Source organism: Procambarus clarkii, chromosome 52 (assembly GCF_040958095.1).
Source record: "Procambarus clarkii isolate CNS0578487 chromosome 52, FALCON_Pclarkii_2.0, whole genome shotgun sequence".
In the NCBI taxonomy this organism is placed as follows: domain Eukaryota; kingdom Metazoa; phylum Arthropoda; class Malacostraca; order Decapoda; family Cambaridae; genus Procambarus; species Procambarus clarkii.
In genome coordinates this window covers 13,241,690-13,255,522 of record NC_091201.1, presented here as the reverse complement: position 1 = coordinate 13,255,522, position 13,833 = coordinate 13,241,690, and the positions used below count along the sequence as shown (strand labels likewise).

At 46.8% G+C, this 13,833-nt stretch overlaps 1 protein-coding gene across 1 annotated transcript; it reads left to right on the top strand.

Moving 5' to 3' along the window:
- Positions 1-660: 660 nt before the first annotated feature.
- LOC138352121 (uro-adherence factor A-like) lies at positions 661-3,545 on the top strand. Its single transcript, XM_069304380.1, has 2 exons — positions 661-766; positions 2,296-3,545. Exons 1-2 carry the CDS (start codon positions 661-663, stop codon positions 3,543-3,545), a joined length of 1,356 nt encoding a protein of 451 aa, XP_069160481.1.
- Positions 3,546-13,833: the final 10,288 nt, after the last annotated feature.

Genomic DNA, 13,833 nt, shown 5'->3' with positions numbered 1-13,833 from the left:
TTTGAGTGGGGGCAGGGAGGGTTTGGGGTAGGGGGGTTTTCGATGCAGAGGAGGGAGGCGGGGTTGGCCTGCCTTCTGGTGTTACTGGGTAGCTGGTTGTGGGTTTCCCCCTCGCTTCTGGGGGTGTTGTGTTGGGAGCTGTGACTTCCTGGTTTTCCCCTCTCGCCCTGTGCCTCTTCCTTGCTTCTGCCACCACGGCTCTCTCCTCCCTGTCATGTCTCTCTGGAGGAATACATTTTTTAATTTTCCTACGTTTTTCAGGGAGCTCTTCCTTGATAGGATCTTCTCCTTTGTGCTCTCGTTGGCAAAACGTTGGCAAACACGTTGTGTGTGTGTGTGTGTGTGTGTGTGAGTGTGTGTGTGTGTGTGTGTGCGCACGCCTAGTCGCCTAGTGGCTGAGTGGACAGGGCTCTGAATGCGTAGATCTAGGGACCCGGGATCGATCCCGGGCCATGGCGGAAACAAATCGGCAAACGTTTCTTTCACCCTGATGCCCTTGTTACCGGGCAGTAAATAGGTACCTGGGAGTTAGACGGCTGTTACGGAGCTGCTTCCTGGGTGCGTGGGTGTGGAAAAGAAAGGTAGTTAGTAGTTAGTAACAGTTGACTGACAGTTGAAAGGCGAGCCGAAAGAGTGGAACTCGTTCCTGAACCTCGTTGCATGGAACAGCAGGAAGAAAAGGAAGAGAAGGAAGAGAAGGAAGAGAAGGAAGAGGAGGAAGAGGAGGAAGAGGGAGAAGAGGAGAACGCGGAGGAACAGGGCGACGGCGAGGAAGAAGAGGAGGAGGAGGAGGGAACATGAAGGAAAAATACCAACACTTTAAGCCAAGGTTTTCACAAAACTCCTGAGAGATAAATCACTGTAAGAGTCTCAGTGACACAAGGGCGCAAGTGATGCAACAAACACGGCTTAAACTATCTCTGTAAATATCTTCACTGTACACGACCATTATCACTGTAAATATCTTCACTGTACACAACCATTATCACTGTAAATATCTTCACTGTACACAACCATTATCACTGTAAATATCTTCACTGTACACAACCATTATCACTGTAAATATCTTCACTGTACACAACCATTATCACTGTAAATATCTTCACTGTACACGACCATTATCACTGTAAATATCTTCACTGTACACGACCATTATCACTGTAAATATCTTCACTGTACACAACCATTATCACTGTAAATATCTTCACTGTACACAACCATTATCACTGTAAATATCTTCACTGTACACAACCATTATCACTGTAAATATCTTCACTGTACACGACCATTATCACTGTAAATATCTTCACTGTACACAACCATTATCACTGTAAATATCTTCACTGTACACAACCATTATCACTGTAAATATCTTCACTGTACACGACCATTATCACTGTAAATATCTTCACTGTACACAACCATTATCACTGTAAATATCTTCACTGTACACAACCATTATCACTGTAAATATCTTCACTGTACACAACCATTATCACTGTAAATATCTTCACTGTACACAACCATTATCACTGTAAATATCTTCACTTTACACAACCATTATCACTGTAAATATCTTCACTGTACACAACCATTATCACTGTAAATATCTTCACTTTACACAACCATTATCACTGTAAATATCTTCACTGTACACAACCATTATCACTGTAAATATCTTCACTGCACACGACCATTATCACTGTAAATATCTTCACTGCACACAACCATTATCACTGTAAATATCTTCACTGTACACAACCATTATCACTGTAAATATCTTCACTGTACACAACCATTATCACTGTAAATATCTTCACTGTACACAACCATTATCACTGTAAATATCTTCACTGTACACAACCATTATCACTGTAAATATCTTCACTGTACACGACCCTTATCACTGTAAATATCTTCACTGTACACGACCATTATCACTGTAAATATCTTCACTGTACACAACCATTATCACTGTAAATATCTTCACTGTACACAACCATTATCACTGTAAATATCTTCACTTTACACAACCATTATCACTGTAAATATCTTCACTGTACACAACCATTATCACTAAATATCTTCACTGTACACAACCATTATCACTGTAAATATCTTCACTGTACACGACCATTATCACTGTAAATATCTTCACTGTACACAACCATTATCACTGTAAATATCTTCACTGTACACAACCATTATCACTGTAAATATCTTGAATGAGAATACCTTGCATGACCGAGTGTCGGACAATGCCACAAACTGTGTGAAAGTGCCAGAGCTTTTTAGAGCGTACCGGAGAGTGTCAGAGTGTGCTTGAGAGTGTCAGGGTGTGCCAGAGAGTGTCATGGTGTGCCAGAGAGTGTCAGGGTGTGCCAGAGAGTGTCAGGGTGTGCCAGAGAGTGTCAGAATGTGCCAGAGAGTGTCAGGGTGTGCCAGAGAGTGTCAGGGTGTGCCAGAGAGTGTCAGGGTGTGCCGGAGAGTGTCAGGGTGTGCCAGAGAGTGTCAGAGTGTGCCAGAGAGTGTCAGAATGTGCCAGAGAGTGTCAGGGTGTGCCAGAGAGTGTCAGGGTGTGCCAGAGAGTGTCAGAATGTGCCAGAGAGTGTCAGGGTGTGCCAGAGAGTGTCAGGGTGTGCCAGAGAGTGTCAGGGTGTGCCAGAGAGTGTCAGGGTGTGCAGAGAGTGTACGAGTGTGCCAGAGAGTGTCAGAGTTTGCCAGAGAGTGTCGAAGTGTGCCAGAGAGTGTCGGAGTTTGTCAGAGAGTGTCAGGGTGTGCCAGAGAGTGTCGAAGTGTGCCAGAGAGTGTCAGATTGTGCCGGAGAGTGTCAGAGTGTGCCAGAAAGTGTCAAGGTGTGCCAGAGAGTGTCAGAGTGTGCCAGAGGAGAGAGTCAGAGTTTGCCAGAGAGTGTCGAAGTGTGCCAGAGAGTGTCAGATTGTGCCGGAGAGTGTCAGAGTGTGCCAGAGAGTGTCAAGGTGTGCCAGAGAGTGTCAGAGTGTGCCAGAGGAGAGAGTCAGAGTTTGCCAGAGAGTGTCGAAGTGTGCCAGAGAGTGTCGAAGTGTGCCAGAGAGTGTCAGATTGTGCCGGAGAGTGTCGGAGAGTGTCAGAGTGTGCGAGAGAGTATCAGAGTGTGCCAGAGAGTGTCGGAGTGTGCAAGAGAGTGTCAGATTGTGCCGGAGAGTGTCAGAGTGTGCCAGAGAGTGTCAAGGTGTGCCAGAGAGTGTCAGAGTGTGCCAGAGGAGAGAGTCAAAGTTTGCCAGAGAGTGTCGAAGTGTGCCAGAGAGTGTCGAAGTGTGCCAGAGAGTGTCGAAGTGTGCCAGAGAGTGTCAGATTGTGCCGGAGAGTGTCGGAGAGTGTCAGAGTGTGCGAGAGAGTATCAGAGTGTGCCAGAGAGTGTCGGAGTGTGCAAGAGAGTGTCAGAGTGTGCCAGAGAGTGTACGAGTGTGCCAGAGAGTGTCAGAGTGTGCCAGAGAGTGTCGGAGTTTGCCAGAGAGTGTCAGGGTGTGTCAGATAGTGTCCGAGAGTTTGCCAGAGAGTGTTAGGGTGTGCCAGAGAGTGCCAGAGAGTGTCAGGGTGTGCCAGAGAGTGTACGAGTGTGCCAGAGAGTGTCAGAGTATACCAGAGAGTGTCGGAGTGAGCCGGAGAGTGTCAGAGTGTGCCAGAGAGTGTACGAGTGTGCCAGAGAGTGTACGAGTGTGCCAGAGAGTGTCATAGTGTTGCAGAGAGTGTACGAGTGTGCCAGAGAGTGTACGAGTGTGAGAGAGAATGTCAGAGTGTGCCAGAGAGTGTCAGAGTGTGCCAGAGAGTGTCTGAGTGTGCCAGGATGTCTGAGTGTGCCAGAGAGTGTCATACTGTGCCACAGAGTTTCCGAGTGTGCCAGAGAGTGTCTGAGTGTCTGAGTGTGCCAGAGAGTGTCAAACTGTGCCACAGAGTTTCCGAGTGTGCCAGAGAGTGTCAGAGTGTGCCAGAGAGTGTACGAGTGTGCCAGAGAGTGTCAGAGTGTGCCAGAGAGTGTACGAGTGTGCCAGAGAGTGTCAGAGTGTGCCAGAGACAGAGTGTGCCGGAGAGTGTCTGAGTGTTGTCAGAGTGCCAGAGTGTGGCAGAGAGTGTCAGAGTGTGCCAGAGGCCTGCCAGAGTGTGCCAGAGACTGCCAGAATGTCCCAAAGACTATGAGAGTGTGCCAGAGAGTGTCAGAGAGTGTGCCAGAGAGTGTCAGAGAGTGTGCCAGAGAGTGTCAGAGAGTGTGCCAGAGCGTGTACGTGAGTGCTAGATAGTGTTGTGACAGTCTGCCACAAAGTATGACAATGTGCTAGAGAATGCGACAGTGTGTCAGGAAGTAACAGTATGCCAGAGGTTCTCAGTGTACTCACTATTTGTGCTGAGTACACATAGGTGAGTACACTGGGAACCTCTGGCATAATGATACATCCTGACACACTGTCGCATTCTCTCTGTCGCACAGAGAATGATTCTCTTCCATGAATGATGAAAGAGTGTGTGTTTTACATGGCTTGAGAGTGTGCAACGTTGCGTGTTAGAGAGTGTGAGAGTGTCGGAGAAAGTGAGAGTATACCAAAGTGTGTTAAAGGGTGTCACTGAGTGTAACAATGTGCCAGAGTGTCTGACATTGTACCAGAGAGTGTGAGAGTGTGTCAGAAACTGTGAGTGAGTACCAAAAAGTGTGAGTGTGTTCCAAATAGAGGGAGATTGTGCCAGAGAGAGTGAGAATGGGCCAGAGAATGTGAGTGTCAGAGAGCGTTTGTGTGTCAAAGAGTCTAGAGTGCCAGATAGGTGAGAGTGTGCCAAAGAGCGTGTGTGTATGCCAGAGAGTGTAACTGCCTGAGAGAATGAGTGTGTGACACAGAGTGTGAAAGTGTGACAAAGAGTTCTTGAGCCTACTGGGTTCTATCATATCTACACTTGAAACTGTTTATGGAGACTGCCTCAACCCCATCACTGCATAATGCATTCCATTTGTTAACCACTCTGACACTAAAACAGTTCTTTCTAATATCTCTGTGGCTCTTTTGGACACTCAATTTCCACCTGTGTTCCCTTGTTCGTGTGCCTCTTGTGTTAAATAGCCTGTCTTTATCTAACCTATCAATTCCTTTGAGAATCTTGCATGTGGTGATCATGTGCCCCCCTAACTCTTCTGTCTTCCAGCGACATAAGGTTTAATTCCCGTAGTCTCTCTTCGTAGCTCATACCCCTTAGTTCTGGTACTAATCTGCTGGCAATTCTTTGAACTTTTTCCAGTTTATTCTTATGATTGACTAGATATGGATTTCATGCTACAGCTGCATACTCCAGGATTGGTCTGACATATGTGGTATGCAAAGTTCTGAATGATTCCTTACACAAGTTTCTAAATGCCGTTCTTATGTTGGCCAACCTGGCGTATGCCGCTGATGTTATCCTCTTGATATGGGCCTCAAGAGACAGGTCTGGCGTGATATCAATTCTCTGACTCTTGAAGTATTTCATCTCCCAAATGATACTTCTATCTGGTCTCCTGCTCCCTACACCTATCTTCATTACATTCCATTTTTACATTTACTTGGGTTAAACTCTAACAACCACTTGTTCGACCATTCCTTCAGTTTGTCTAGGTCTTCTTGAAGCCTCATGCAGCCCTCCTCTGTCTTAGTCCTTTTCATAATTTCGGTGTCATCAGCAAACATTGAGAGGAATGTGTCTATACCCTCCGGGAGATCATTTATGTATATCAGAAACAAGTTATAACCGAGTACAAAACCCTGTGGGAATCCACTGGTGACTTCACGCCAATCTGAGGTCTGACCCCTCACAGTAACTCTCTGCTTCCTATTGCTTAAGTACTCCCATATCCACTGGAACCCCTTACCAGTCACTCCTGCCTGTCTCTCCAGCTTGTGCACCAGCCTCTTATGGGTACTGTGCCAAAGGCTTTCCAACATTCCAAGAAAATGCAGTCCGCCCAGCCTTCTCTTTTTCTTGTTTAATCTTTGTCACCTGGTCGTAGAACTCTATTAAGCCTGTAAGGCAAGATTTATCCTGAACAAATCCACAAGGGCCGTGACGAGGATTCGAACCTGCGTCCGAGAGCATCCCAGATATGATTTCTGTGTGTAATGAAGTAAGGGCTAAGAGGGAGAACGGCCTATTGACATAGCTCGAGTGCATGGGGGGGAGTTGTGTAAAACCCTGGTTTGTGCCTCGGAGAGGCTGCAGGATTCAGTAAGTTCAGTAGAACTTCGGTTTCAGCACCTTTTCACCATGTCGTAGCTCACTCGATTAAGGCAGCGTCTGGGATGCTTTCGGACGCAGGTTCGAATCCTCGTCACGGCCCTTGTGGATGTGTTCATTTGATGCATCACGCAATTGTGATTTCTGTGTGTAAAGATTTACCCTCCATGAACCCATGTCGGCGATTTGGCTGGAAGTCCCTTCTCTCCAGATGTTTTACAAGGTTTTTTTCTCACGATCTTCTCCATCACCTTGCATGGTATAAAAGTCAGACACTGGCCTGTAGTTCAGTGCCTCTTGTCTGTCATCCATTTAGTATATTGGGACGACATTAGACGTCTTCCATACTTCCGGTAGGTCTCCTGTCTCCAGTGACCTACTATACACTATGGAGAGTGGCAAGCAGAGTGCCTCGGCACACTCTTTCAATACCCATGGCGAGATCCCGTCTGGACCAACAGCCTTTCTAACATTCAGATCCAACAGCTGTGTCTTGACCTCATCTCTCGTATTTGCGAACCCTTTCAAGGCCGCCTGGTTTACTGCCCCCTCTCCTAGCGCATTGACCTCACCCTGTTCCATTGTGAGGACCTCTTAGAACCTCTTGTTGAGTTCTTCACACACCTCTTTGTCATTCCCTGTATACCTGTCCTCGCCTGTTCTAAGTGTCATTACCTGTTCTTTCACTATTGTTTTCCTCCTGATGTGACTGTGTAGATGCTTTGGTTCGGCCTTGGCTTTGCTTACTACATCATTCATAATTTTTCTCTGTTTCTTTTCTCACACTAACATACTCATTCCTGGTTCTCTGGTATCTCTCTCTGCTTTCTGGTGTCCTGTTATTTCGGAAGTTCCTCTATGCCATTTTGTTAATTTTCTTTGCTTCCATACATGCCCTATTAAACCACGGATTCTTCTTTTGCTTGTTTTTTCTTGAATTTTCTCTTTGGGCCGGGAGGAACCTGTTTACTGCCTCCTGACACTTTTCGGTGACATTGTCCATCATGTCTTGTATAGGCATAGCTCTGAGGTCTGTGTCCCATGGTATATTCTTTACGAAACTTCTCATCATCTCATAATTTCCCTTTCGGTATGCCAGTTTGTTTCCTAGTTCTTTTAGGGAGGAGATAGATCCAGCTCTACCAGGTACTCGAAGGTCAACACACTGTGATCACTCATTCCCAAGGGTGCTTCCATCCTAACGTCCCTTGTATCTCACTCATTTAGGGTAAATATCAGATCAAGCATTGCTGGTTCATCTTCCCCTCTCATTCTTGTTGGTCCCTTGATGTGTTGGCTTAGAAAGTTTCTTGTTGCCATGTCCAGCAGCTTAGTTCTCCATGTATCTGGTCCTCCATGTAGGTCTCTGTTCTCAAAATCTATCTTTCTGTGGCTGAAGTCTCCCATGATTACTAGTCCAGATCCATTCCAGCTAGCGACAGAGGCTGCTTAATGGTGGCCATGTTGTTTCTATTATATTCCTGCCTGGGTCTTCTCACATTTGGTGGCGGGTTATATATATGACTACGACTATAATTTTTTGCCCTCCAGTTGCTATGGTACCTGTTATGAAGTCACTGAAACCTTCACAACCCTGAATAACCATTTCGAATCCCCAGCCATTTCTTACCAGCAAAGCTACACCACCACCACCTCCTCTTCCTTCTCTCTCTTTCCTCACAACATAGTAGTCCTGTGGGACCACTAGATTTGTTACGGTTTTCGTTAGCTTTGTTTCTGTGATTGCTATTATGACTGGGTTTTCGTCTAGTACTCATTCTCCAATTTCATTTGCTTTATTTGTAATTCCATCTATGTTAGTGTACATTGCCTGAGGATCATTTTCTTCTGTTCTTTCTTCATATCACCTCCTTGGTGAACGTTCTGCTGATGGGGGAAGCTGTTCCATGAGTGTGAGGATTTGTGAGGTAGATAACAAGGTCTCAGAGAATACTGGGATGAGGGTTGGGGGTTCAAGTGAAGGGGGGGGGGCAGGGAGGGTATGGGATGAAGGGGAGGGGGGCAGAGAGGAAAAGGGGGGAGGGGGACATGGTGGGAGGAGGGGAGGGGTAGCAGGATGGGAATGGGGTGTGGAGGGAGGGAGATTTGGCTGAGCATTTGAGTGGGAGCAGGAAGGGTTTGGGGTAGGGTGGGTTTCTATGCAGAGGGTGGTGGAGTTGCCTTCCCCTCTGGTGTTATTGGGTTGCAGGTTATGGGATGGAGAGGGATGGATTGAGGCAGGGAGGTCGTGAAGGAGAGTGAGAGAGAGAGGTAGAGCGAGGGAGAGGGTGGTAGAACAAGGGAGAGTGGGAGGAAATGGAGCTGGCATCATCACACCTACACACACACACACGTGTTTGTGTGTGTGTGTAGGTGAGTCAGAGAATGTGAGAGTGCCAGAGAGTGTGGGAGAGTGTGGCCTGAGAGTGTGGCAAAGAATGTGAGAATGTGCCAGGGAATATGATAGGGTGCCAGAGAGTGTGGGAGAGTGAGCGTGTGAGAGTGTGCCAGGGAATATGATAGGGTTCCAGAGAGTGAGGGAGTGTGCCAGAGAATGTAAGAGTGTGCCAGAGAGAGTGTGAGAGTGTGCCAGAGAATGTGAGTGTGTGCCAGAGAGAGAGTGGGAGTGTGCCAGAGAATGTGAGAGTGTGCCAGAGAGAGTGTGGAAGTGTGCCAGAGGGTTTTTAGAGTGTGCCAGAGAGTGTGAGAGCCGCCCCTGGTGGACTTGTCATTATAGCACAAACTCCAGCACCGGGAAAGTGGATGTCCTTATTGTCCTGTACACGGACGCTTTTGTCAAACTTCTCCTCTCCCAACTTCCTCCACAGGAACAGCACCTCTGTTATGACTTGACTTTAAACAGCTTTATTCTCTATAATTATGTGAAGTTTAAACAACATTCTTGCCTGTAATTATCTCCCTGACCAAACAGTATTGTTCTTTATAATTATGAATAACAACTCACCAACAGTGATTATTCACTCCCTGCTGACTCACTCGTGTACTGAACATGTTCTCTCACTCCCTGCTGGCTTACTCGTGTACTGAACATGTTCTCTCACTCCCTGCTGACTCACTCGTGTACTGAACATGTTCTCTCACTACCTGCTGACTTACTCGTGTACTGAACATGTTCTCTCACTCCCTGCTGACTCACTCGTGTACTGAACATGTTCTCCCACTACCTGCTGACTTACTCGTGTTCTGAACATGTTCTCTCACTCCCTGCTGACTCACTCGTGTACTGAACATGTTCTCTCACTCCCTGCTGACTTACTCGTGTACTGAACATGTTCTCTCACTCCTTGCTGACTCACTCGTGTACTGAACATGTTCTCCCAACATTAGACTCTCAACACGTACATTGAATATAACAAGCAAGTTAAGAGAGCGAGCAAATGAAACATTAATTTAGGGTCCAGAATTTATGAAGCATTTAAGTGATCTCTTACGAAACCTGTACATCTTTTCTCAATTATGGTGGCTGTGTTTGCATTCCTTAAACACTTTATTAACCCCAGAAGACCTACGAAGCTGCTTATTACAAGAATAGGTTGCAAAGCTTAGGAGGTCGTAAGATGTGTAATACGTTCTGACTCAGTCGGCATGATTGAGGAACATGTAGAGGTGACGTAGGTGGACACGTCAGTGATTGATCAACCCGACTGTGGCAGCAATTCTCGAACTAAAAAGGTCACCATGAGTTGTAATCAGTCCACTCTACTGACCCCTGAAGCCGTTTACGACGCTTGGGATATTTATATTTGATTAAAAATTTTGTGTATTTTTGTAATTTTGCAATTATAGGATGTATTATACTACTTTTAGATCTTTAGTCGTGATAAAAGGAGAAATATATCATTATATTCAGAAGGAAGACGAATATCTATAATAGTGAATGTTTGTTTGTCCTAAGTCGGAGGGCAGACGTTTAGGGCGAGCCTCACCCAACACGTGAAGCTTATGAGGTAGAAGAGTGGCATAGGCTAGTCGGGGTCAGATCAAGAACAATGCTTTGATAAATATTACCATTTATAAAGAACCCAACGCAATTTTCACCCTGTTGAGTCTGAAATATTGGCTGTGTTTCCCATAGAGTTATTATGCATTTTCAATGCTTCATAAAAATAAATTTTCTATGAGGGGAAAGACAGTGAAGATGAGAGGGGTAGTTTGAGGGTAAGGGCTAAAATGAGGGGGGACTAGGGATGGAAAGGTATGACCGGGATGAAGAGGGAAAAGATGGGAAGAGTGGAAATGCATGAGGGAAACACCCCTGCACAACAGGTAGCCATCTGTGCAGCTGGGTACCCCTTTTAATCTATATCTATAAAAGTGAACGTCTATTTCTGTCTGGCTGAGGTAGGAGACCAGACACTTGGAGTTAGCTTCATTAAACTATGCAGGATTAATTGTGATTTTATTAGGAATGCCACATGATTGTCCAGGTCGGCCCAGCGCCTCCCGGAAGGTATACAGCCTCAGTGCCTCTTCCTAACCATACACTGTAGACGTCACATGTTCTGCGCCAAATCTACGAACTTTAACTTTAATTTGAATAATAAAGAATTCTGATATTGACTCTCAACATGGAGAAGGGCATGTGTTTGCGCCGGAAGGAAGGGTGTGTGTGTGTTGGCTGGGATGGAACAGATCGGAGAATAGATATGTGAAAGAGATATGTGGACAAGAAGGGAAGAGACAGGAAAACAGTGTGTGTTGGTAGGAAGAGAGGGGAAGAGGGAAGAGTGCGTTTGGGCAGGGTGAAAGGAAACGGAGCAAGGGCGTGTTTGGAAAGAAAGGGAAGAGATAGGGAAAGGGTGTTTGTGTGCAGGAAGAGGATAAGGTGTGTATATGGGAGGACACGAGAGGGTGTGTGGGTGGTCCTGGGGATGGTGTGTGGGTGGGAGATGGGGGAGGGTGTGTGTGGGTGGGAGATGGGGGAGGGTGTGTGTGGGTGGGAGATGGGGGAGGGTGTGAGTGGGTGAACGTGGGGAAGGTGTGTGGGTGGTAGATGGTGTGTGTGTGTGTAAAGGGGATGAAGATGGTGTGAACATGTTTGAAGAGATGAAGACAGTGTGAATTGACGATTGTTACATCAATGGATGAAAGATAGATACGGTAAGATAGGGATGGAATGATGGGGATGGTGTGTCCGAGAGACCTGGCCACGAGGTCGACCCGGGGACCGCCGGATAACCCATCTAGTTAAACACTAACTATTTAAAATTACTTTCCCAACCAGTAGAGAGGAGACGCCGGTTTGAGTCTACAGGTGCTGGGCGTGGAGATGAAGAAGCAGAGGCGAGGTGCAGCCCACAGAGTGGTGCAGGGCCACAAGGCGAAAATGGGCGGAGGGAGAGGGCGATGATGCTGGGCGGCCATAATCGAGTTCAGACAGAACAAGAGAAGCATGTAAATAGAGTGTGCTTCACAGGATGTATGGGTACATGACATTAAGAAAGTAAAATTAAGGCCCTTCGAGTGCTCATCTCAGAGGTGAGTGACATTGGCTGACCAAGACAAACAAGTGGTAAACATCAACTCTAAGAGATGGCAGTATCTTTATACATAAAAGGTTTACAATACGGTGACAACTTAGAGAACGTGAAGCCAAGAGTGGTGGTTCAGAAGGAACAAGTTGAGCCGAAGTGGCACTGGAAGGAGCAGAAGGAGTCGTTACCACGACAACAGAATGAGATCGTCAAAATAAAAGGCTGAGAAAATTTGAGAGGGAAGGGGGACTATTCAGGACTACCAGAAAAAGAGTAGTGCTCGTAACACTACCTTGGGGAACACTGAAACATATTGCTGAGAAGTGTTTGAGAAAGCAACACCAAATCCCACTTAAAACGACGAGAGCGGGAACTTTGAAGGAAGAGCAGGAGAGTGCCATCAAAGTCAAAGGAATGTAGTTGGGCGAAAAAATTTACATCTCCAGGTGGAGTTCCATCCCAAATCCTTATCCAGACTCCTTCCAAGTGCTATATAGTGTTAATGGCTTGGGGCTTTCCTCTGATAATTTCCTCCCATCCCCGTACTTGGAACCGTACCACGCCTCCATCTCCAGCCTGTACATCAAAGACACTCGTATGCACTGAGTTCTTAAACACCACAAACATCTCCCTTCCCCTTCAGATGGAGTCAAAAACCTTATTTAGGTCAAACTGAACAACGGAGGAAATCACATTAAAGGCAATATGGATGTTGACCTCCATGTTCACTAAAATAACCGTAAGGCTGCAACACTTGCGAAACCCAACTGGGAGATGGGGTCAGGGTAAGGAGTAATGATGATGTTCCAGGAACCACAAGAGTCACACATTAATCATACGTTCAAAAAGTTTGCAGTCCCAGGTTGCCAGGCGAATGGGACGGAAATCCTCAGGGTAAGTAAATCCCTTCAGTACCAGGTTTTCTAACTGGGAAGATCAACTGCCTCAAACCACTCTATGGGGACCGAAGTCGACTCTTAAATATAATTATAGATATGCACTTAATACTGCAAGGAACACAGAGGAAAATGAAAGAGCATCTCATAATGATTACCTTCCGAGCCGGCTGCTGTAGAATTGCAGAGGGACAAGGTGGACTGGAGTTCAGGAAGTGGGAAAAGATCAGGGAAGGCGGAGGTGAGTGCGTCAGTGCAAGGGGATGAGTGTCAAGAAAGGGCTCCCGAGTGACGAAACAAGAAGCTAGAAGACCACCGTGGCTAGCAGCTGAAAAGTGTAAACCCACTTCCTTCGCCCCGAGCATTGAATCCGCCTTAACGGAACCGCAGAGATAAAGGAGAGGCAAACTTATGCAATTTCTTCCAGGTACGAGGAATATTGGTGTCAACAGTAATGGTAGAAACGTAGTGTATCCAACACTCACGTTTGTCTTTATGGAAGGCATTAGAGGCCACCACACTTACTTTTTGTAAGCAAACAAGATTCAGGTGTATCCTGGTGACTGTGCTTCTTCCAGACTGCACCCTTACAGCACAGCCTGGACACCACAAAGCATCAAGCACCCACAGCCCGGACACCACAAAGCATCAAGCACCCACAGCCCGGACACCACAAAGCATCACACTCCCACAGCCCGGACACCACAAAGCATCAAGCACCCACAGCCCGGACACCACAAAGCATCAAGCACCCACAGCCCGGACACCACAAAGCATCAAGCACCCACAGCCTGGACACCACAAAGCATCACACTCCCACAGCCCGGACACCACAAAGCATCACACTCCCACAGCCTGGACACCACAAAGCATCACACTCCCACAGCCTGGACACCACAAAGCATCAAGCACCCACAGCTTGGACACCACAAAGCATCAAGCACCCACAGCCCGGACACCACAAAGCATCAAGCACCCACAGCCCGGACACCACAAAGCATCAAGCACCCACAGCCCGGACACCACAAAGCATCAAGCACCCACAGCCCGGACACCACAAAGCATCAAGCACCCACAGCCCGGACACCACAAAGCATCAAGCACCCACAGCCTGGACACCACAAAGCATCACACTCCCACAGCCCGGACACCACAAAGCATCACACTCCCACAGCCTGGACACCACAAAGCATCAAGCACCCACAGCCTGG

Coding starts and splice junctions, on each gene's coding strand:
- LOC138352121 (XM_069304380.1), top strand. CDS start 661: ATGGAACAGCAGGAAGAAAAGGAAGAGAAGGAAGAGAAGGAAGAGAAG. Junction 767..2,295: donor CGCGGAGGAACAGGGCGACG/GCGAGGAAGAAG, acceptor AGAGCTTTTTAG/AGCGTACCGGAGAGTGTCAG.